This window comes from Pelodiscus sinensis, chromosome 21, assembly GCF_052426305.1.
Source record: "Pelodiscus sinensis isolate ZL-2025 chromosome 21, ASM5242630v1, whole genome shotgun sequence".
Classification (NCBI taxonomy): Eukaryota; Metazoa; Chordata; order Testudines; family Trionychidae; genus Pelodiscus; species Pelodiscus sinensis.
In genome coordinates, this window is record NC_143072.1 from 11,826,252 (window position 1) to 11,848,002 (window position 21,751).

The following is a 21,751-nucleotide window of genomic DNA, read 5'->3' on the forward strand; positions in this document are numbered from 1 at the left end:
CCAAAGGTCCATCTAGCCCAGTAGCCTGTCTGCCGACAGCGGCCAATGCCAAGTGCCCCGGAGGGAGTGGACCGAAGACAATGATCAAGTGATTTGTCTCATTTCCAGCCTCTGACAGAGGCCAGGGACACCATTCCTACCGCCTGGCTAATAGCATTTTATGGACCTAACCTCCATGAAATTATCTAGATTCTCTTTAAACTCTGTTATAGTTCCTGCCTTCACAGCCTCCTCTGGCAAGGAGTTCCACAGGTTGACTACATGATGTGTGAAGAACTTTCACTTAGTTTTGAACCTATTACCCGTTAATTTCATTTGGTGTCCTCTAGTCCTAATATTATGGAAACTAATGAATAATTTTTCTTTATTCACCCTCTCCACACCATTCATGATTTTATATACCTCTATCATATCCCCCGTCAGTCTCATTTCCAAACTGAAAAGTCCCAGTCGCTTTAGCCTCTCTTCATATGGGACCTGTTCCAAACTCCTAATCATTTTAGTTGCCCTTTTCTCAACCCTTTCCAAGGCCAAAATATCTTTTTTGAGGTGAGGAGACCACATCTGTACACAGTATTCAAGATGTGGGCGTACCGTAGTTTTATACAGATATTCTGGCTAGATTTAGATATTCTGGCTAGATGTAGACTGGCATGATTTTGCGCAAATACTTTTAACGGAAAAGTTTTTCCACTAAAAGTATTTGCGCAAGAGAGCGTCTATACTGGCATGTGCTTTTGCACAAAAGCATCCGTGCTAGTGTAGATGCTCTCTTGCGCAAGAAAGCTCTCATGGCCATTTTAGCCATTGGGCTTTCTTGCGCAAGAAATTAACGTTGCCTGTCTGCACTGGCCTCTTGCGCAAGAACAGTTGTGGAGGAGGACTCATCCCTGAGCAGGAGCAGGGAAGTATTTGCGCCAGAGCCACTGATTTTGTACATTACAACGTCAGTGTTCTTGGGCAAATACTTGCGGCCAGTGCAGACAGGGCAGGATTTTGTGCAAACCTTGCCAGTCTAGACGCACCCTCTGCCTATCTTCTGTCCCGCTCTTACTAATTCCTAACGCCAGACCCCACTGGAGCTGTACTGGGCCTGAGGGGCGGGTTCGCTCGGGCCAGGACAGCGCTCCACAATTCTCGCCTCCTCCCTACACGCGCAGCGGGCGGGGCAGGACTGCGCATGCGTACTGACCGCTGCGTACTCCCTGCACCCTCCCTTCCCCCGGGCGGAGCGGGCGCGCTGACGCACTACGCACAGGGTGCGGGCGGGACAGGTCGCGCGCATGCGCGGGGGGCGGGTCGTGGCGGCGGTGCCTCGGAGCCGGGTTCGCCGGTGCTGCGGGCGCCATGTCGGGCCGCTCGGTGCGAGCTGAAACTCGCAGCCGCGCCAAAGATGACATCAAAAAAGTGATGGCGGCCATCGAACGCGTCCGCAAATGGTGAGAGGCGGGGGCGGGGGCGGGGCCTCGCGGTCATGAGCCAATCACCGCGCCTCATCGGCTTCGGTGGCGGGACTCGCATGGCTAATAACCAGTCAAAACGCATCACGGAAAAGTGGGCGGAGCCAGGGGAGGGAACACCCAATGACTCTTTACGGTGTGAGTGGGCGGGCACACGAGGGGTTACCCGATTGGCAGAGACGACTCCCAATGACAAGTCTGCTGTGGCGCACTGCGTCCGAGGTCACGTAGACAGGCGTTGTGCGCGGCCAGTCGGGGCCCAGGGGGCGGGATTCTCTGTTACCATGGGCGCCGGAGGCCCTCTCCGTGACCCCCGCTGTCCTGCCTGGCGCGGGGACATGGCCGCCGGGCCGGGCTGCAGGGCCCCGCCGGGGTGAGTGGGCGGGCGGGCTCCCCCGCTCGCAGCCCGGCCTGAGCCCGGGAGTGGCCCCGCCCGGCGGCTCTGGGGGGGTCGGGCCCGCGCAGCGCATCGCGCGGCCGGAGGGAGACGGGGCCTGTCTGCGCCTGCGCGAGGGCGGCGATGCCCGCTCAGGAGCAAGAGGCCAGTGCGTTCGGGCACCAGGAATTCTTGCACAAGAAGCCCCTGTGGTGAAAATGGCCGGCCGGCAGAGCTCCCTTGCACAAGAGAGCGTCCACACTGGCACGGATGCTCTTGTGCAAGGGCACGTGCAGTGCAGACGCTCCCTTCTGGAAGAGTTCTTGCACAAGAAGCTGCCAGTGCTGACCCAGCCTTAATTTAATATTGCAATAGCTAACAGGCGCTCGCATCATTTCAGTAACACCCATAATGTGACACGTGCTGTACTAACATAAAAGACTCCTCCTGACTCAAAGAGCTGAGGTAGTGATCTCACGATGGTGTAAAAGTCATGGGTAATTTTCAGACTGATGGAGGGGCCTACCTCTTGTCAAAGTTCCCATAAGCCAACAGCTTGGCAGGCTGAAAATTAAGGCACAACAATGTTATGGCCAATGGTTTAATGGGGCCAGCTTGTGCCCAGCTGTCTGAGTGACCTAACCCACTGGATCAGGCACCTCTTTTGAGTTGAGTAGGCTTTCAGCATGACATCAAGCAAGACTTAAACCCATGATCTTCAGGAGTGCAGTTGGGCCCCTTCACCACTCAACTGCCCAACCTCTCCTAGCAATCAGTGTTAAAAAGCCTGTGGAAAGTCAAGGCCTGGGCGACCAAGTTTCCATGTCTTTCTTTACAATCACAAGGGCCCACAGACAACTGTAAGTCAACTCCTCTCCTAGTGGCTCCTCTGCAGACTGACTTTCCCATTAGTCAGCCACTACTTCCCTTCCTTTGTTTCAACAAGAAGGTTTTGGGATAGGCTTTAATTTCTCTCCCTGCAAAGCATATCTGCAGGCAGAGTGCAAGTTTGGATGCCAATGCCCCTTGGCCCTGATGATGCGAAGGTGAGAGGCACCAGGTTAGAAATGGGAGGAGAGAGAAAGCCATGCTGAGGGGCAGAGTGAGCAGAAATGCCCTCTCTTTTCCAGTCAAGTCAGTGGGCTAGGAAACTCTTGCTCTACAGATAATGGGAAAAGGCCCATTTTAGGGGGAACAAGGAGACAATGTTCAGTGTTTATGTTCCTAACCCTCAGAGCTAGGACACTGAAAGGAACAGAGACTTCCTTTGCTGCTGCTGTTGCCTTTTTGGACAGCTTTGTGGTGTAGTTGTGTCAGTTTCACTCTGTTTCTCATCCTGCCTTGGCAAATGTATGCAGAAGTAGCTGCACAGGCATGATCCTGAATTTAATGGCTGTGTCCTGAGAAATCACCAGGACTTTCTCAGTTGTGTGATTGGGAGAGGTGGTTGGCTCTGTTGGCTGTAACCTGTCTCCTGCTTGTTGGTAGGGAGAAGAAGTGGGTTACAGTGGGAGACACGTCCCTTCGGATATTTAAGTGGGTGCCTGTAGCAGATAGTAAAGAGGTAAGTGCTGGGTCCCAGGTAAGGAAGGCCCTTAAGGATTGTGTGCACTGGCTGGAGAGGAGGAGGCTGCACATCACTGCTAAAGGGGACGGACTTAAACTGTACCCTTCAGAATGTCACCCCAGCTCCCCAAGGAAGGTTTGGCTTTGAGGATCTCCTCTTCATGTCTCAACAAACCTGTAGTTCTCTCAGGAAAACAAAGGGCCTCATTTCCCCTGGCTGCCCCTCACCAGACAAAAGAACCAGTTGTCACTTGTGTGGGGATCCCTAGGGCAGGGGAGCTCTGGTCAGTTTGCTCACTGGAAGGCCAGTCTTCCTACAGCAATCAGCTGCAGGTGGGGGTAGGCCCAGCCAGCCACAGAGCATCTGTCATGTGACTAGCAAGTACCGTTGTTACTGCTGGGGAGGGCACTGTTTGATGCCCTGCTGTCTCTCTCCCGTCTGCTTGCTGCCTGTGGTGACTCCATGTTCTCTCTCCTGTGTAGAAAGAGAAGTCCAAAACAAGTGGCAGCACTGCCCGAGAACCCAATGGCTTCCCAGCTGACACATCGGCCAACTCCTCCCTTCTCCTGGAATTCCAGGGTGAGTCTGCCGACCCCCAGCATGCAGGCTGGCAAGGAAAGGGCACTGCTGCTCTTCATACCACAAGGACTTTGTAAATATTGAAGTGTCATTAGTATCTATGTCTTGCACATCACCCCAGGAGCAACACAGATTTTCACAAGGGATGTTGTTCTAACACACAAGAAGGGCCATACTGCATCAACCAATGATCAGTATAGCCCAGGATCCAGACTTCTGATGGTGGCCAGTGCTGGCTGCATCAGAGGGAATGAACCACAAGCAGTGGTTATGTGATCCATCCTGTCATCCATTCCCAGCTACTGGCAGTCAGAGGCTAGGAACACCCAGAGCAAGGGGCAGCATATTTGCTTATCCTGGCTGATAGCCATTTTGGATCTGTCCTGCATGAATTTATTCTTTTTTTGACCCTCTTATATTTTTGGCCTTTCCAACATCCCTTGGCAGGGAGTTCCACAGGTTGACTACATGCTGTATGAAGAAACATGTCCTTTTGTTTGTTTTAAACCTGTTAGGCCTTCAGGGTTATCCATGGTGACACTGTTAATTACCACTATGAGAGGACTTCAGACTAATCTCCCCTTCCCATCCCAGAAGGGGGCACTGCAGGGACTGGTGTGGAGAATTGGAGGAGCAGAGATCTCTGCCCCCAGCTGCTGCTCCTGCTTCCTTTTCTCCAGTGACTGAAGTGTGGGGAAGCTGTTTGCGGCCTGCAGCCAGCACATCTTGCTCTGTAGCACTCTGCAGAGCCGGGCACAGAGATCTCCTGTAGTGTTAGGATGGAGTCTTTCTGGGCATGTCCTGCTTTAGGACAATGGCTCCCAAAGGTTTTACTGAAATGTCCTTCCAGCTGCTTTTTAGTGATCTCTCCAGGGTCCAGATTCCTGGGGAGGGAGGACAGAAACACAGGTCAACCCCCTTCTCCACTGCCTTGCCCCACAAAGGGGTACCAGCCCGAGGTGTGTCCATGCCAAACATAAGCAAGTGGAGCTGTGACCTCATGAACCAGGTTGCAGTACCCAGAGCATGGAGCTGAGCCCAGCCTCACAGGACGGGAGCCATTGCTGCAGGGTGAGCGTGAGGCAGGCTTGTTCTTTAACCCCCATCCCTCAGAGCCTCCTCTTGGGAATGCTGCTGTAAGAGTCCTACGGGCAAGGCCCAGACCGATTCTGTGGTGGATCCAGGATGGACTTTAATTTTAAGAAGCTTCAGGGGGTAGCCGAGTTAGTCTGTACAGGAGAAACTTAAAAAAACAACCAATAGTCTGGTAGCACTTTAAAGACTAACAAACCATGTCGATGGGATCATGAGCTTTCCTGGGCACAGCCCACTTCTTCAGATGGCCGGAGTGTTGGATGTCCAGGACCAAAATAAATAGGGGAGAAAGGAGAGGGGTAGAATAAGTAAAAAAAAACAGGAGTGGGGGAAATAGAAGTAGGGGGGAAGGACAAGAAGAGGCAGTGGGTAAAGAATGCCACTTGTCTCTTCTTGTCTCTCCCCTCCCATTTTTTGCTTCTTCCATTTCTGCCTCCCCCCCCCCCTCCCTATTTATTTTGGTCCTGGACATCCAACACTCTGGTCATCTGAAGAAGTGGCCTGTGCCCACGATAGCTCATGATCCCATCGACATGGTTTGTTAGTCTTTAAACAACAGACTATTGGTTGTTTTTTTAAGTTTAATTTTAAGGCCAGTTTTGCTCTTTGGCCCATTCCATTTGGCCATAAGGGCTTTAGGAAGCCAGAATGGGTAGGAATGGTGTCCCTAGCTTGTTTGTCAGAGACTGGGAATGGGTGATAGGGGAGGGATCACTTGATGGTTACCTGTTCTGTTCACTCCCCCTGGAGCATCTGGCATTGGCCACTGTTGGAAGACAAGACACTGGGCTAGGTGGACCTTTGGTCTGACCCAGTCTGGCCAGTCTTATGTTCATTTGCTTCAGAACCAGGACAGCCTAGGAACCACTACTGAACAGATTTGTGTCCCAATCCCACAAAGATGCTCTTTGCTCAGCAAACACCTCAGGGACCCTCCTCTGCCTGTTCTCTCTTCCCATACTTGGTCTTTTCCTTCTTGGAGGAGTGGTGTCCCGGACATTGACTCTGAAAATCTTACGTGGCTTGGGAACAGCTGCAGAGCCCTCCTGTTGGGTGTGAATCCTCCCTGCTCCGTATGGGGTGCCCCCATTCAGTGCTGCCCCTGCTGGGCCCCTTGTGCTAACGCAGCAGTGAACTTGGCATCCCCCAACATGCTGATGACTTTTCAGATGAGACCAGTAACCAGAGCTCCCTGTCGGATGTCTACCAGCTCAAAGTCGACAGCAGCCCAAACTCGAGCCCCAGCCCACAGCAGAGTGAGTCAATGAGTCCTGCGCACACGTCTGATTTCCGCACGGACGACTCACAGCCGCCTACACTGGGGCAGGAGATCCTGGAAGGTATAGTCTGGCCAACTGCACTGGGAGAGGAGATCAGGGAGGGGGTAGGCGGGACAGCCTTAAGAAAAGCACAGTTCAGTCAGCCATTCTGGGCTTGGCGAGGCCTGGACAGCTGCCCATGATGGGGTGGGTGAGTTTCTGGTTCTTGCTCCTAGAAAATAGTTTGCTGCCTTGTTCTTGTGGGTGGAGAGGGGCTGGGCTTCCTGCTGGAGGTATGGCTTGGGAGGAGGGTTGTCAACCCTCCAGGATTGTTCTGGAGTTTCCAGGAATAAAGATTGATCTTTAATTAGAAATTGTTGTGCTGAAACCACCAGAATGGCAGCCCTACTTGGGAGGCTGCGTTCATGCATGTTAGTGCTGCATGTCCAACGTGGTGCTTTTCCTAGGCCCCTGTGGTGCAAGGACAGCAGAGTTCTGCCCTCCAGGCAGAGCCATACAGTCCTGAGAGTATGTTGTGGGTGTAGCTGGCTGGCTCACTCACTCCGTGAGCCTTTACCATTGGGCTCGTGGGGCCAGCGCACCCTCACTCTGCCTGCTCCCTTCCAGAGCCCTGCCTGCCTTCCTCGGAAGTTGCAGATGAGCCTCCCACTCTCACGAAGGAAGAGCCTGTCCCTCTTGAGACTCAGGTAAGGGGAAGGGGAACCAGAGCAGACCCAAGCTGCACCACCGTCCCATTGGGGCATTGCCCTGGAAACCTACCAATGGCAGGTTGGGTGATGACCCCATGAACTCTCAGTGCTGCCCATTTGAGAGAAGCACCCAGCTCATGCTTTCCCTGCAGGCTTGGGTGGCCCTCAGCCCAGGTTCCTCGCCAGTGTCGAGCTGCGAGTGCCAAAATCAGCAGTGACTGGAGAACTGAAAACGTGGGGACGGCCTGAAAGAAGCACAGTAACTAAGTAGGCTGCTGCACTTGGCCAGCTGTTCTTGTTCATTAAAAGGCTCCTCTGTGCCAAGCTGTTGGAGCCTAGGCCGCAGCGCCTCATGGTCGGAGTGTAGCCTCTGCTCTTCCCTTCAGGGCTATTGGTTCCTTGTGAGCAGAGCCCAGGGGCTGTTGCTGAGCTGTGCACAGAGCGGAGAGCTGCATGCCTTGGTGCCAATGACTTCTGCTTTCTTGCTGTTGTAGGAAACTGAAGAGGATTCTGGGGCACCACCTCTGAAGAGATTTTGTGCCGAGCAGAACTCTGTATGCCACACAGCCTTGGAGAGCTAGCCTGCCCTCCCCAGGGCCGGGCCACTTCCGGCACACCCCTGCAGAGGCAGCCTGCCCTCCCCAGGGAAGGGCCCCTTCTGGTGCACCTCTGCAGAGCTGGCCTGCCCTCCCCAGCGCTGGGCCCCTCCTGCCAGATCTCCCCTCCTCCCCCATTTCCCGCAGAGCTAGCCTGCTTTCTCCTGGGACTCTCCTGCTGGACTCCCTGCAGAGCTGGCCTGCCCTCCCCAGGGACAGGCCCCTCCCACCAGCCCCCGTAGTGCTGGCCTGGCCCTCCTGCTACTCCTCACAGAGGAACTTATTTGTCCTTCCCTCTGGGCAGGGCAGGGCTGGGCAGGGCAGTCCCTGCTATCAGTATGTGCAAACTTGCCTCTATTTATTGGCTCCCTTTTCCTGCTGCTCTGTGCTGGTGCTGCAGGGTCTGGGCCTGCAGCCTGCTTGTGGGAGGTGCTGTGTGTTCTGGGTCTCCTGCTCTGCCTGATGCCAGCTGAGAGCTGCAGCCTGGCAGACAATAAGCCCCTGCAGGACTTGGAGTCAGTGCTTGAGTGAGGCGCTGTGCCCCCAGTGGCCGGGACTGGAAGAGCCCTTCCCCCTGCACTGTTTCTCTTCACTGGTGTGACCATGTCCTGGAGCTTCCCACAGTAAACAAGCCTCCCTGATGAGCCTGGAGGAATTTGGGGAGTGGTTGGGCCACAGGACCTTGCAGCACTGGGGCTCTGACAAAGGCGTTTGCCTGCAGGACAAGAATTTCAAGCTGGGACACTGTGCAATAGCTGTTGGTTTAAGCCATTTGTGCTGGAGGAGACAGGAGCCACCCTGCTAAGGAGGGAAGGCAGCTGAGTGCTTCAGGACACAGCCGCCCCCAGCTATGCCCTACGGGGCCTCTGGACGCAGGATGGCAGCATTCGAGGATGCAGGCTGCTGTTAGTATTAGATCCAGGGAGGGTGCCCAGGTCCCAGCTGACTCTGTGCCCTGAGCCTGGCATGGACATACTGTTCCTAATGTGAGGGCCCCTGGCAGAAGCAGCAAAGGTTTGCTGCAGCTTGGGGCCCACTACAAGTCTGACCTCAGGGATGAGGAAGGACTCAGAAGGGCCTTAGGTCTCTCCCAGCAAACCCAGGGGCCTTGGTTCTCACTCTCCCAGGAATGTTGGGGCCACATCAGGTCCCAGGACATCTTATACGGGCTACCCCCAAGGCCCTGGCTGGTCACCCAGCTCCCAGGGAGCGCTGCTCCCCAGGCTTGTTTATCATGGAGCTCCCATCCCTCCTCCTCTCCAACGCCATGGACCCGTTTCCTCTTCGTAACAATCTGCATGTGAAATCAAGTCTGTGAGTGAGTCTCCGTTGAAGCCGAAGGCGCCAGTTAGGCATGGGAGTGGAGAGATATTTTAGCACTGAATAGAATATTTTTAAAATTAAACTATTTGAAATACCCTGTGTGAATTTCTCAGCAGCAGCTTGGGGAGGCTGTGGACCTACCATGGAGCTCTGCAAGTGCAGAAGCAACAAGATATAGTGACAAGACGTTTCCCATAAAATTGAGACTGTCCACTATGTAACTTGTAGTCCTTGTCCTGCCAAGGTACAGTCTTGCTGCCATTTGTCCCGATATTGTAGGATTGCCAGGTGTCTTGTTGGCCAAGGTTGGCTCCATGCCGCTCCCTGGAATAGCAGAGACATGTCCCTCTGATGCCAAGACATGGGGGAGGGGCGGGGTTTTGGGTCTGTCTGCAGCTCCTATTGGCCAGGCAGGACAATTGGAGGCCCAGGAGTGGCACCTGTGGGCAGAGGCAGCAGAAGTGCTAGAAGCCTGAGGGACATGCTGCTGCTGGAGAGCTACCCAAGGTAAGTGCTGCTTTCAGCTGGGCTGTGCACCCTTAGCCTGTGGCTTGTAGGAGGTGCCATATGCTTGTGAAAGAGGCAGGAGTGGGGCCATGCTCCTCTGCCTTGCAGCAGTGGCATCTGCCTCCCTTGTGGCTTCCTGTGGCTGTTCCTCCTCCCCCTGCTGCAGCCAGTGTGAAGGAGTCCATTACTTCTAGTTACGAGCAGAACCTGTGGAGCTCTGAGAGTGTGCGTGCATGGTGGAGAGTTTCTGCTGTTTCCAGGTGATTGTGCCCCATCGGTATCCTCAGCCTCTCCTGGCAGTGAGGCTGGGGTGGTTATGCCTCCAGGAGAACATTGCTTTGCTACCTGGTCACATGCCCAGGGTCCAGAATCTTCTCAGACCAGTTTATCAGGAATTTATCTCTGAGTCACGTGTGTTCCATAAAGACAAGTTCTTCTTCGGGGATGTCCCCGCGGGTGCTCCACTATGGGTGCTGGGCTTGCCCTGGCGCCGCAGACAGAGACTTGTCAGTAGTAGTATCCGGCCGGACCACGCATGTGCCGCAGGCTCGCGGCTTTCGCGCTCTTTCCGTTGCGCGGTCCGGCCGCCCGCCAGTTCCTCTTCACCGCCTCAGGCTGCAGCCGCCTGTAACCGCGCTCCTCTCTCCTCAGAACTAGACAGCTTCTAGTTCTCCCTTTCTACATATAAAATCTCCTTTTCCCTCCCTCTCCCCTCTCTCCCCATAAAGTAAAAAACAAAACAAAAAATTTTCTTTCAAGAGGGGAAGGATAAACAAGAGCTATCGGGAGTGAAAGCGGAGACCGCTCTTACCTCCCGCCTCTCAGTTGTTCTCCTGTCAGCTCCTCCGTATAGAGCTCCGTTCACCTTAAAAAAAAAAAAAAAAAAAAAAAAAAGACAGATTGTTAAGATATCAAGAACAAAAGATAGCTATCAGTTTTAACAACCACCTACTGTCAAAACCATTAACAGATAAGAAGCAGCGAGCTCCCGACATGTCATCTACCGGCTTTAAAAAATGCGGCTCCTGCCGGGAGGCAATGCCAGCCTCTGACGGCCATACAGACTGTATTCGTTGCCTGGGGGAGTCTCACATCCCCCAGAAGTGTCACCATTGCCTAAGGCTCACCTCCAGAGCCAGGAAAGACAGGGAGAGGCGCCTCCATATGCTGCTTTTTGATACAGCCCTGCAGTCGCAGCAAGCTGACTTGAATCAGCAGCCGCTTAAGCGCCGGGCTTCCTCCGCTACTGTGGGACTGGAGAAGAAATTGACATTGTCCCCAGCAAGATCCCTGCCAGCTGCCTTGAATGGCAGGGACAGCCAGGCACAGACACCGGGGACCTCTGGCATTCCAAAGCCATGTCCCCCTGCCTCAGGGGCTTCCAAGTCTAAGCGGCCACGGGAGCCTGCAAAGACGTCAGCTCCCCAGCCGGCTTCAGTTCAGCCACTGCCTCCTCCTCCGGCGCCGAGCATTGAGCCGCCGCCGAGAGCAGCCCCGGACCCGATCACGGCACCGGCCGCGACAACCGCCCCGGCACTGCCTTCCAGTAGCTGCGCGGTGCCGGACCATACGGCGCCGACCCGTTCTGGGGCCGGCGCGGTGCCGATCGCTCCTGCTCCTCCACACCAGGAGCTAAGTAATTCAGCGGCTAGCGCTTCAGCGCCTGCCGCACATCAATCACCCCGGAGCCCTGCTCCTGCTGCTGCTTTCTATTCCCCACGCCGCTGCAGCTGCTCCTGCTCCTGCTTCTTCTCCCCAGCACCGTCCTCTTCTCAGCCGGCGGTGCGATCTCCACGCCGGTCCTCTCACCGGTGCCGCTCTCCTCGCACCTCGTCGAGACTGCCCTCCCCGTTTCTGGCTGCTGGATCTCCCCATCGCAGGCACCAGTACAGGCATCTCTCTGCCTCTCCTGCCTCCTCCAGGGCATTACACCTCCGCTCCTGCTCACCCTGCTCCCCGTACCGTTATCGGACGGCAGCCACTCCAGCTTCAATTATGACCGTTCGCCGCATCATGGCGCCTACCATCGTGATGACCGTGACTCTCGACATTCCCATAGCCGGTATTCTTATCGACCACGATCCGTCTCCAACTACGCTGCACACAGGTGCTCTCCAACCCCGGCTCCCCTTACTCCTCCGCATCATGCGCCATCACCATCTCACCACTCTTCAGAGCCGGAACATACTCCCTTCGTGCACCATGCCTCGGGGTCTTCCATTCCAGTCTCATCTCCTCTGGAGGATGCAGTGAACCCCGACGATAGCTCTCCTCCAGACGACCTCCGTCAATTCCAAGAATTATTTAAGCGGGTATCGATTACCCAGGAGATTCCCCTACAAGAGCTCAAAGATAAGCAATACAAGCTTTTTAGGAATCTCCAACCGCGACACAGTTCACGCCTCGCCATCCCTCTCGACGAAGGCATCCTGGAACTGGCTGACGAAGTGTGGCATGCTCCAGCGTCGGCCCTTCCCACCAACAAAAGAGCCGACAAGAAATATTTTGTGCCACCAAAGGGCATGGAATTCCTCTTCGCCCATCCACAGCCTAACTCTTTAGTAGTTGACGCAGCTCAGCAGAGATCTAGAGCCCCTCATCTCAAACACCAGGGCTCTGATAAAGACGTAAGGAGGCTTGACGTCCTGGGCAGAAAGGTATATACCTCGGCGACTTTACTCCTCAGAATCGCCAATTACTCGGCGCATCTTTCCAATCACTCCTTCGACACAATTTCACGCCTCACTCCTCTCATGGATCATCTCCCTGATCCAGAAAGATTGATCCTGAGATCAGTCATCCAAGAGGGCTACACATCAGCGAGAATGTCCCTCCAGATGGCCATGGACGTGGCTGATACTGCTGCTCGCTCTGCCGCTACGGCTATTGTTATGCGTAGAGCTTCTTTTCTTCAAGCGGCAGGAGTTCCAAAGGAACTACAGACGAAGGTCGAGGACTTACCCTTCGACAAGGACAAGCTCTTCGCAGAAAACACGGATGCGATCCTGCACTCCTCTAAAGACTCTCGGACAACCTTGCGAACTCTGGGGATGTATACCCCCCCCTTTAAGAGACGTCGGTACGCACCATATCAGTGCAGATATGATTACCCCTACATTAGACACCAGTGGCAGCAGCACCACCACCAACAGAGGCCTTTTGACAACCAGCGTTCTCGCCAGAGGCCTCAACGACGCCGAAACCTGAACGGCAGAACGAACATACCTTCCAACAACAAGCAACAGATTTGATGTGTTGGTCGAGGGCGAGCACACAACCACAGGCAGCACCGTGAATCGTTCAACCCAGCTGTTTCACTACCGTCTAAGACCCTTTCTACATCAATGGGCAACAATCACCACGGACAAATGGGTCCTCGAGATTGTTCAGTTCGGCTATCCTATCCCTCTTATAGCCATCCCACCAACCACTCCTCCCACCCCGTCCCTCTTCAGGGACCCCTCTCACGAGACTCTCCTCAGACTAGAGGTCGACCGCCTTCTCTCTCTGGGTGCCATAGAGCCAGTTCCGAAGGACTTCAGGAACAGGGGTTTTTACTCTCACTATTTCCTCACCCAGAAAAGGTCCGGAGGCTGGCGTCCTATCCTAGACCTCCGTCGTCTGAACAAATATCTCAGAAAACAACGATTCAAAATGACAACTCTAGCTGCCATAATCCCTATTCTAAATCCACAGGACTGGTTTGCCGCCCTCGACCTCCAAGACGCCTATTTCCACGTCCCTATTCACCCTGCTCACAGAAGGTTCTTGCGCTTCGTCGTGGCGAAGGACCATTTTCAATACAAGGTCCTCCCCTTCGGGCTATCTTCAGGCCCCAGGGTATTCTCAAAGCTCCTATCCGTGGTCACGGCCTTTCTGCGACGCCAAGGGGTGCTCATCTTCCCTTATCTGGACGATTGCCTGCTCAAAGGCGCTTCGGCACACGAGGTCTCCCACATGGTTCACCTCACGATGCAAGTCTTCCGATCGCTCGGACTCCTCCTCAACGAGCAGAAGTCCGTCTTGCATCCCACTCAGGACATCGAGTTCATTGGGGCCCGTCTGGACTCACTCGCTGGCAGAGCGTTCCTACCGTTGCAGAGGTTTCAGGCCATCCAGGACCTCATTTGCACCATCACCATGAGCCCCACCGTTCCACTCATCACATGTCTCAGACTCATGGGCCACATGGCCGCCACAACGTACGTCGTGAAATACGCCAGACTACACCTGCGTGCCCTTCAACACTGGCTGAGCCTCGTATACCACCACACCAGATACGACTTCACAGACCCGTTACACCACCACCGGCCGTTCTTCAATCATTCCGATGGTGGACCAGCCACACAAACCTGCTGTCGGGCGTACCATTTCACCCGCAGCAGCCTCTCCACCAAATCACAACGGACGCCTCCTTACTAGGCTGGGGGGCCCACATGGGTTCCCTCTCGGTACAAGGCCAATGGTCCCTACAAGAAGCAAGGTTGCACATAAACCTTCTAGAGCTTCGGGCTATTTTCAACGCATGCAAATCCTTCCTCGTCCACATTCGAAATACCACTGTGACGATACTTACAGACAATATCGTAGCCATGTACTACGTAAATCGCCAGGGCGGCGCTCGCTCCCGTTCCCTATGCACGGAAGCTATCCACTTTTGGAACTGGTGCATTCGCCACGGGGTGACTCCTTTGGCATCCTACTTACCTGGCACCACAAACGTGACGGCAGACTTCCTGAGCAGACACTTCCACTCAAAACACGAATGGGAAATGCACGACGGCATACTACGCGACATCTTCCAACGTTGGGGGACTCCCCGAGTGGACCTCTTCGCAACTCCCGCCAACGCAAAATGCCACAAGTTTTGCACCAGAGCGGGCCTGGGCCGCACATCTCTAGGGGATGCCTTCCTCGTGACTTGGCGTGGACCCCTCCTTTATGCATTTCCCCCCATACCTCTCATTCCCAAGGTCCTTCAGAAGCTGAAGGCGGACAGGGCTACGATAATCCTCATAGCCCCAGATTGGCCTCGCCAGCACTGGTTTCCATTCCTGCATCGCCTCTCCGTGCGGACACCGATCCGCCTTCCGCCTCTCCACGACCTCCTCACACAAGCCCGAGGACGCCTGAAACATCCCCAGATACAAATGCTGAACCTAACAGCATAGTTCCTAACTGGCTGAACCCAAGTGAATCTGTTTGTTCTGCCGCAGTCCAAAACGTCCTAGTACAGAGTAGGCGACAAACCACGAGAAAAACTTACCTCCACAAGTGGCACGGATACTCCTCCTGGTGTACCTCGAACCACCACGATCCGGCACGTCCGTCCATTTCCTCCGTACTGGACTATGCACTGCACCTAAAAAACAAGGGTCTTGCGTTAGCCTCCATCAGGGTGCACCTCGCAGCAATATCGGCATTTACATCACCTGTAGATGGCGTTTCTATCTTCGCCCATCCTACGACTAAACGATTTCTCAAGGGCCTTATCAATATGGACCCACCACGCAACCCAGTCCCTCCTGTGTGGAGCCTGGATGTGGTACTCGACGCCCTAATGAGGCCACCGTTTGAGCCTCTGGCGACCGTATCCTTACGATTCCTCACCCTGAAAACGGTTTTCCTGCTCGCAATAACCTCTGCACGCAGGGTTAGCGAGCTTTCCGCCATGATGGCCATTCCACCATATACGATTTTCCGTAGCGATGGGGTAGTCCTACGATTACATCCGAGGTTCCTACCCAAAATTGTCTCCAATTTCCACGTTAACGAACCAGTCATCTTGCCAACCTTTTTCCCGAAGCCCCATGCCTCGCCACGGGACGTGGCCCTACATTCCTTGGACATCCGCAGGGCCTTAGCGTTCTACATAGATCGTACTAAACCGTTCAGGCTTACGGACCATTTATTCGTCTCCCTGACACACAGGTCAAAGGGTCAACGCCTATCTTCCCAGAGAATCTCCAATCTCATAACGGCATGCATAGTGCAATCGTACGCAGCAAGAGGGTTGCCCCTTCCGTCCCAACCACACGCTCATTCCACTAGAGCCATGGCCATATCTACAGCGTTCCACAGAGGAGTATCTCTGAAGGACATTTGCAGAACGGCGACCTGGTCCTCTCATGGGACCTTCGCTAAGCATTATTCTATCTCTCTCTCTCATTCGGATGGGGCAGTGGTGACTGCGGTGCTCTCCACGGCGGATAAATAGGGTCTCCTTGCCCTCCTTCCGCTTTCGGCGACTACCGCTATGCAGTCACCCATAGTGGAGCACCCGCGGGGACATCCCCGAAGAAGAAAGCGAAGTTACTCACCTCCGGTGCAGTAACTGTCGTTCTTCGAGGTGGTGTCCCCGCGGGTGCTCCACTACCCATCCTCCTCCCCGCTTTGGATTCCCCTCTATCTCTGCTCTTGTCTCTTACAGACTCCGAGGCGGTTCCGAGGAACTGGCGGGCGGCCGGACCGCGCGACGGAAAGAGCGCGAAAGCCGCGAGCCTGCGGCACATGCGTGGTCCGGCCGGATACTGCTACTGACAAGTCTCCGTCTGCGGCGCCGGGGCAAGCCCAGCACCCATAGTGGAGCACCCGCGGGGACACCACCTCGAAGAACGACAGTTACTGCACTGGAGGTGAGTAACTTCGCTTATCCTCTGGGCCAGTGTTGTGGCGTGGGTATCCAGATGATTGACCTGTTGGCGATCAGGGACAACAGGAAATGTCACAAGTACCCCAAAACCTTATCTTTCCAGGGTTTGGTATAAAGCTTCCCCCCAAAATCTTAAACTTAGATTTTGGGGATAAAAATCCGCTGCCACCACCCAAGTAATGATAAACTCAGGGAAGAGATCACTTGAGAAATCTCAGCCCTAAAGTAAAACAAGGACATGCAAAAATTAACCAATACCAGGTTAATAAAAGTTCTTTCTCTCTTTTTTGTTTTAATCACCACAGTACTCCTGTTACAAGCATAATGACTAAATGGAAAAGTCACCAATTTATATACTGATGGGGGGACCCCTCATGGGCCAAGAGCTTAGTTGCAAAGGAGAGGAAAACTCATTTTTAAACGCACAGACATCAGATTCCCATTCCCAAATCATAAAACAATAAAACCTAATGGATTTATCTAAACTTTACCCTACTTACAGATGGTGAAGAGTCTTTTCTTGGAGAGACAGACATGTCTTTCTCCCTCAACATCTGGAGAGAAAAACTGCGCAGAAACAAAGGAGGGAAAAACCCAAAAATTCCTTTGTCCCATTTTGAAATCCCTATCTGCATTTGTATTGGCTGACTATACCTGGCTTAGGTACAGTTAACCTCTTACTCCCCAGGCTGCTGGCTAACCCTCATGGTCATGACATACCTCTTCTGTTCTTTCATTGCAGCTGCCAAGCAGTTTTCTTCTTCGCCCTTCTGCCGGTCACCCACAAGCAGAAGGTGGGTAGGGCCAAGTGCAGGCTCATAGTTCTGGTTCTTCAACTGTTTATTCAGCCTCATGTCCTGTTCCCTCCACCCTGACCAACTTGTTCAGAACCACACACACTTGCTGCATCCCAGGTGCAGCTCCCTGCTGCTACTGGTGTGGCTGCTGCACAGCTGAATGAGGCAGCACACCAGCGAGCCCTCTGCCAGGATCCAATTGGCATCTAAATGGATGTATTGACTTGTGCAATTCATCCTGCTGGCTTCTGTCCAGGACATTCTGGCATACCTGCATAGGCTGGTTTGGGGTAACCACTACAGGGCCTGCACTTTGGGGGGGGGCCCTCAAGGTGGCCTGGGAGATTAGTAAGGGGGGGTAGAGCCTGAGGCAAATTGGGCAGGGGGTTGTCCTGGGCCCGGCACTCCCCTAGGGATGGATCTTCAGCTCTTGGGACTTGTGCTTAGTTCATTGAAATTTCTTCTGGCAGCAATATCAGCATTCCATCTCTCCAATTGGGGAAGATGAGTTTTCTCCAATGCCATAATAGCAAGGTCCCTGAAAGGGTTTCTTCCTCTACATCCTCCAGTCCAAGAGCTAATTTCTCTGTGGGACCTTAACATCAAACCTAGCGCCTTTGATGGAACCTGTTTGATTCCCTGGCATCTTCTCTGTTTCCATTTTTTTATCAGAACCCTGTGTTCCTGGTAGTGAAAACATCCACAAGGAATGGGCGAGAGCTGCCGGCTCAGATAGCAGCACCTCCTTATAGCTAATTCTCCAATGTGATGCTGACCACACCCAAAAATTGTGTTTAACCATAGCTAGCTCAAGTGAAACAAAAAAACACATTTTACTTATCTGCATACTTACCTAAGCTGCCTTCATCGCTGGAGGAGCAGTGTCTCCATATGCTACAGGTCTGGCCTTCTATTGGGCAGGACTCAATTTTGCCTCACCTGATGTGACCTGGCAAGGGAAGAGGGTTCCCTGCTAAGGGGCAATCACAGTTCACCTGGTGGTTTGCCTCACCTGATTGTATGAAGGGGCAAGTAGTCTCTTCATTCTCTCCAAATGGAGAAATCTGTATCAAACCCACCTGTGAAATAGCTTTGGCTACATCCCATCTCTGAGTGTGAGCTCAATCTACAAAAGCAGAAGGCATGTCCATAGCATTCTTCAGGACTGCCATGTGATCATCCATATGCACATTTACTCCATCTTCCAGGGCACGGTTGTAAGCTTTGGTAGGTTGGTCCTGTAGTCCTTTTGTAGGTGGACTCTAAGCTCCACCTCCTCATGGGAGATACTGTGAGGGAGTCACTTAAGTAGAATTATGGCACAAAACTGAGAACTGGTTACAGTAATTCCTCATTTAACATGATAGATGCATTTCTGAAAATGTTTGTGCTAAGCGAAAACGAGCTATGTGGGGTCAATTTTCCCATTAAAAATAATGGAAAAGGTGGGGGTTGCATTTCAGATGGCAATGGCAAAGTCAGTTTTTTGTTGGTGTTAGATCTCTAGCAACACAAGTCACTGCAGTTTGTTAAAACACAAAGATAATCACGAGTGAAGGGAGGAGCACTGTGACCATGTGTACTCATCTGCTCATGCATATTACCACTGTTTTCACAAACTTATACCGCCACATGAAGTAGTCTGCCACTTGATTATTTTTGTGTTATTTTGGGAATGGTTGTGTTATTCGAAAAACATTCCCTAAAAAAAAAATCATGCTATTGCAAAAACGTATTAAGCGGCACATGTTAAATGAGTAATTACTGTAACTGTGGTTCTGGGAGACATCATGCAGATGTGTGTTCCAGCGACCCACCCTCCATTTCCTTTGCATCAGTTTGTTCTTCAGTGCAAAAGAACTGAGAGGGTTGGGACAGTACCACTTCATATAGCCATGGTCCAGGCTATAGCCACAAGATGCAAATTCTCCTGCTCTTGAGCAGATGACATCTGAGCGCTTGTGTCCGTTTGGTTCTCTAGCCAGGACTGTCTCATACAAAGCTTTGCTAGTGAACAACCACCACATAGTCACGCCCAGCTGTATTGGTGAATATTATGCCCAGCCACGCAAAAATCGATGCTGGGTACATGTTCTAGGTCCAGCCTTGCACCCCGGTCCATCCCGTCACTGAACAGAGCAAACGCACAAACGCATTTCTTTGGAAAGGAAATAACCAAGCCAAAGCATTTGTGAGCGCATGGGGATGTCCCACGGCGCTGGTTCGGACACGAGTCTCAGGAGAGAACCTGCAGCTCTCGGGAGTCCGCAGAGCTGGAAAGCCAGGCCGGCCCCCTCCCCGCCCCGCCCCCCAAGGGGGGTCCTTGTCTTTTGACCTAGTGTGCGTCTACTGTGGGGCAAGCGACGTGCCTGTTCCCTGGCTGCCGGGCAAGCCCCCGTCGCAGGCTCTGCGCAGAGCCCGCACCCCTCCCCCCCCGACCCAGCACACCCCCCCGGCCCCCGCAGAGCCCGCACCCCCCCCCCCGGCCAGGGGAGACGGGCCGCGCATGCTCAGCAGAGGCCCCGCCCATCTCCATGGGGCGCGGACGCGCTTTCGGGCCGGGCCATGGCGGAGCCGTGCTGGAGCGCGGAGGCGGGGGGGGCGGTGTATCGCTCCCGGGACCCCGTGCGGGGCCTGCGCGTCCGGTCAGGGCCCGCGGGGTGTTCCGGGGGGGCGGGGTGTCGTGGGGGGGGCAGGGAGTGTGGGGTGTCGGGGGGTGTGGTGTCGGGGGGGGGGGGGGGCGGGGAGTGTGGGGTGTCGGGGGAGGGGTGTGGGGTGTCGTGGGGGGGCAGGGAGTGTGGGGTGTCGGGGGGTGGGGTGTCGGGGGGGGGCGGGGAGTGTGGGGTGTCGGGGAGTGTGGGGTGTCGGGGGGGGTGGGGTGTCCCATGGAGGGTACCTGGGCCCCTTTGGGGCGTTGTTGTGGCACAGCAGGCTGGGGTGCCTGGGGAGGGCCCAGGCAAGCGGCCCCTGGCGCCTTCCTCCCTCCCCTGCCCTGGGCAGCCTGCTGACTCCAGCCTGGTGCTCCTCCCTGCCCAGGGTGCATGTCCAGCATGTCACTTCCACCAGCCTGCTCCTGCAGCAGCTCCAGCAGCCCTCTAGCCAGCAGCAGGGGAAGGATCTCATCAGCCTGGCCACCTTCAGCTCCCATCCAGCAACAAGTAGGTGGTTCATGGCTGGTGTCGGATGGGGACCCATCTCTCCTGTGCAAGGCCTCACAATGGCTTCTGCCACTTGGCCGAAGCCCCACTGCACAGGTCGCAGGCAGGGAGAGATGCCGGACTTGCAGCAATCTCAGTGGCAGAGCAGATGGCATTTTTACACCTTTCAACCCCACAGAGTACAGGACAGCCTCAGCTTCTCTGGGCTACCTCATATGAAGACCTGTCCTACCTGTGGATGGAACAGGTGCCCCGTTTCTCCCCCTGGATATTCTGATAGTGGTAGGAAGTGCCTCCTTTTCCCAGCCAGGGAGCAACTGGTGAGACAGGGATTTAATACCTGTGGTAGGATAAGGTGTCAGAGTGGGTGCATCTTTGCTAGGGAAAAGGTGTGCCTTGACCTCGTTAGCAACTACAAGGTCAAATCCTAGTGAGGACAAGCCACTTGGTAGTTTTTACATGTTAGCACCTCAGAGTAAAGTCTTGCAAAATACTTGGCTCAATTTGCTAATACATGTGCTGACCGCAGACTTTGGGATTTGATCTTTTTAGTTATCAACTGTTAGTTAATTTGCAATGAGAACACATCTTTTTCTTAGTGAAGAAGCACCTTCCAATTCTTGTTTCTTTTTCTTGGTGCATCATGTTGAAGAAGGAAATTCCACCCTCTTTGACCTTAGGCATTTGTATTGCCAATTGAGCATTATACCTAGTTGCAAAACAGGCTTCCAGGGCTATTCCACTCACAGGGCTCATTGTCTTTTCTCTTGCTGAAAAGTGAGACTGGCTGTGAGCAGAAGAACATAAAAATAGTAACATTGCATCATATCAATGATCCATTTATCCCCATATCTTGTCTTCTAACAGCAGCTGGTACCAGGGGCCCCAGAAGGAATGAACTGAAGAGGCAATCATTAAGTGATTCTTCCCGTCACTTATTCCCAGCTTTTGGGAATCAGAAGCTAGTGATATCCAGAGCATAAGGGTGCATTCCTGATCATCTTGGTTTATAGCCATAGATAACGTTAGCCCCCATGAACTAACAGTGGATATTTCCAGAAAGCCTTTGACAATTTCCCTCACCAAAGGCTCTTAAGTAAAGTAAGTTGTCATGGGATAAGAGGAAAGGTCCTTTCATGGATTGATAACTGGATAAAAGACAGGAACCAAAGGGTAGGAATAAATGATAAGTTTTCAGAGTGGAGAGAGGTAACTAGTGGGGTCCCTCAAGGGTCTATCCTGGAACCAATCCTGTTCAACGTGGAGGGAAGAAGCACATGTGTGAAGAAGTGACCAGCCCCCTATTGTCTTTCAGGTGGCTATCGTGCCGACGATGAGGAAGAGGAGGCCGTGATTGGCTGGCAAGATAAACTCTTCAGCCAGGTGAATAAGCAGAAGGCTGGAAGTGACCCCTCAAGTGGCAGATAGTACTCAGAATAGTATAGTGGATAGTGTGTGTCCAGTGCAAGGGGACTTGGCTTCATCTCCAGGTCCCAGAGCAGAATGGAGGGCCTGTTCCTCTGGCTCACAGTTAGAGATATACGTGCTGCTGCAGTTCAATATGGTTTATATTCTCTAGCCTCTCATGGCCACTGCAGCCTCTAAACTCCACTAGGAGAAAATGGAACATGTTTCTGATTTAGAATTATCCCAACTGCTTGCCTGTGCCATC

General features: G+C 53.5%; 2 protein-coding genes across 10 annotated transcripts in view; both read left to right on the plus strand.

Moving 5' to 3' along the window:
* The first annotated feature begins 1,216 nt into the window (after positions 1-1,216).
* Positions 1,217-9,062, plus strand: BCL7B (BAF chromatin remodeling complex subunit BCL7B). 3 transcript variants are annotated; one of them, XM_075904996.1, is made up of 7 exons: positions 1,448-1,833; positions 3,325-3,400; positions 3,886-3,982; positions 6,247-6,417; positions 6,964-7,043; positions 7,199-7,313; positions 7,541-9,062. In XM_075904996.1, the coding sequence occupies exons 1-6, from the start codon at positions 1,475-1,477 to the stop codon at positions 7,262-7,264; spliced, it is 849 nt and encodes a 282-aa protein (XP_075761111.1). In that variant the 5' UTR covers positions 1,448-1,474; the 3' UTR covers positions 7,265-7,313; positions 7,541-9,062. The 3 variants fall into 3 exon arrangements, with proteins under 3 accessions (XP_075761112.1, XP_075761111.1, XP_075761110.1); XM_075904997.2 differs by lacking the exons at positions 1,448-1,833; positions 7,199-7,313 and adding an exon at positions 1,217-1,439; XM_075904995.1 differs by lacking the exon at positions 7,199-7,313.
* Positions 9,063-19,408: 10,346 nt separating this feature from the next.
* MKS1 (MKS transition zone complex subunit 1) overlaps positions 19,409-21,751 on the plus strand; it is a 31,003-nt gene continuing 28,660 nt past the window's right edge. For 5 of the 7 annotated variants that reach the window (XM_075904985.2, XM_075904987.2, XM_075904991.2 and 2 more), the window contains exons 1-3: positions 19,409-19,566; positions 19,958-20,079; positions 21,395-21,462. In XM_075904985.2, coding sequence (XP_075761100.1) covers positions 19,487-19,566; positions 19,958-20,079; positions 21,395-21,462 — 270 coding nt within the window. In that variant the 5' untranslated portion in view covers positions 19,409-19,486. The remainder of the gene's footprint in view (positions 19,567-19,957; positions 20,080-21,394; positions 21,463-21,751) is intronic. The other 2 variants (XM_075904989.2, XM_075904992.2) reach the window with 2 other exon arrangements.

What these genes read in the sequence shown, in the direction of transcription:
- BCL7B (XM_075904995.1), top strand. Translation starts at nt 1,475, where the DNA reads ATGAGCCAATCACCGCGCCTCATCGGCTTCGGTGGCGGGACTCGCATG. An exon ending in CTGTAGCAGATAGTAAAGAG is followed by an intron (nt 3,401 to 3,885) that starts GTAAGTGCTGGG and finishes TCTCCTGTGTAG; the next exon opens with AAAGAGAAGTCCAAAACAAG. An exon ending in CTGTCCCTCTTGAGACTCAG is followed by an intron (nt 7,044 to 7,540) that starts GTAAGGGGAAGG and finishes TTGCTGTTGTAG; the next exon opens with GAAACTGAAGAGGATTCTGG.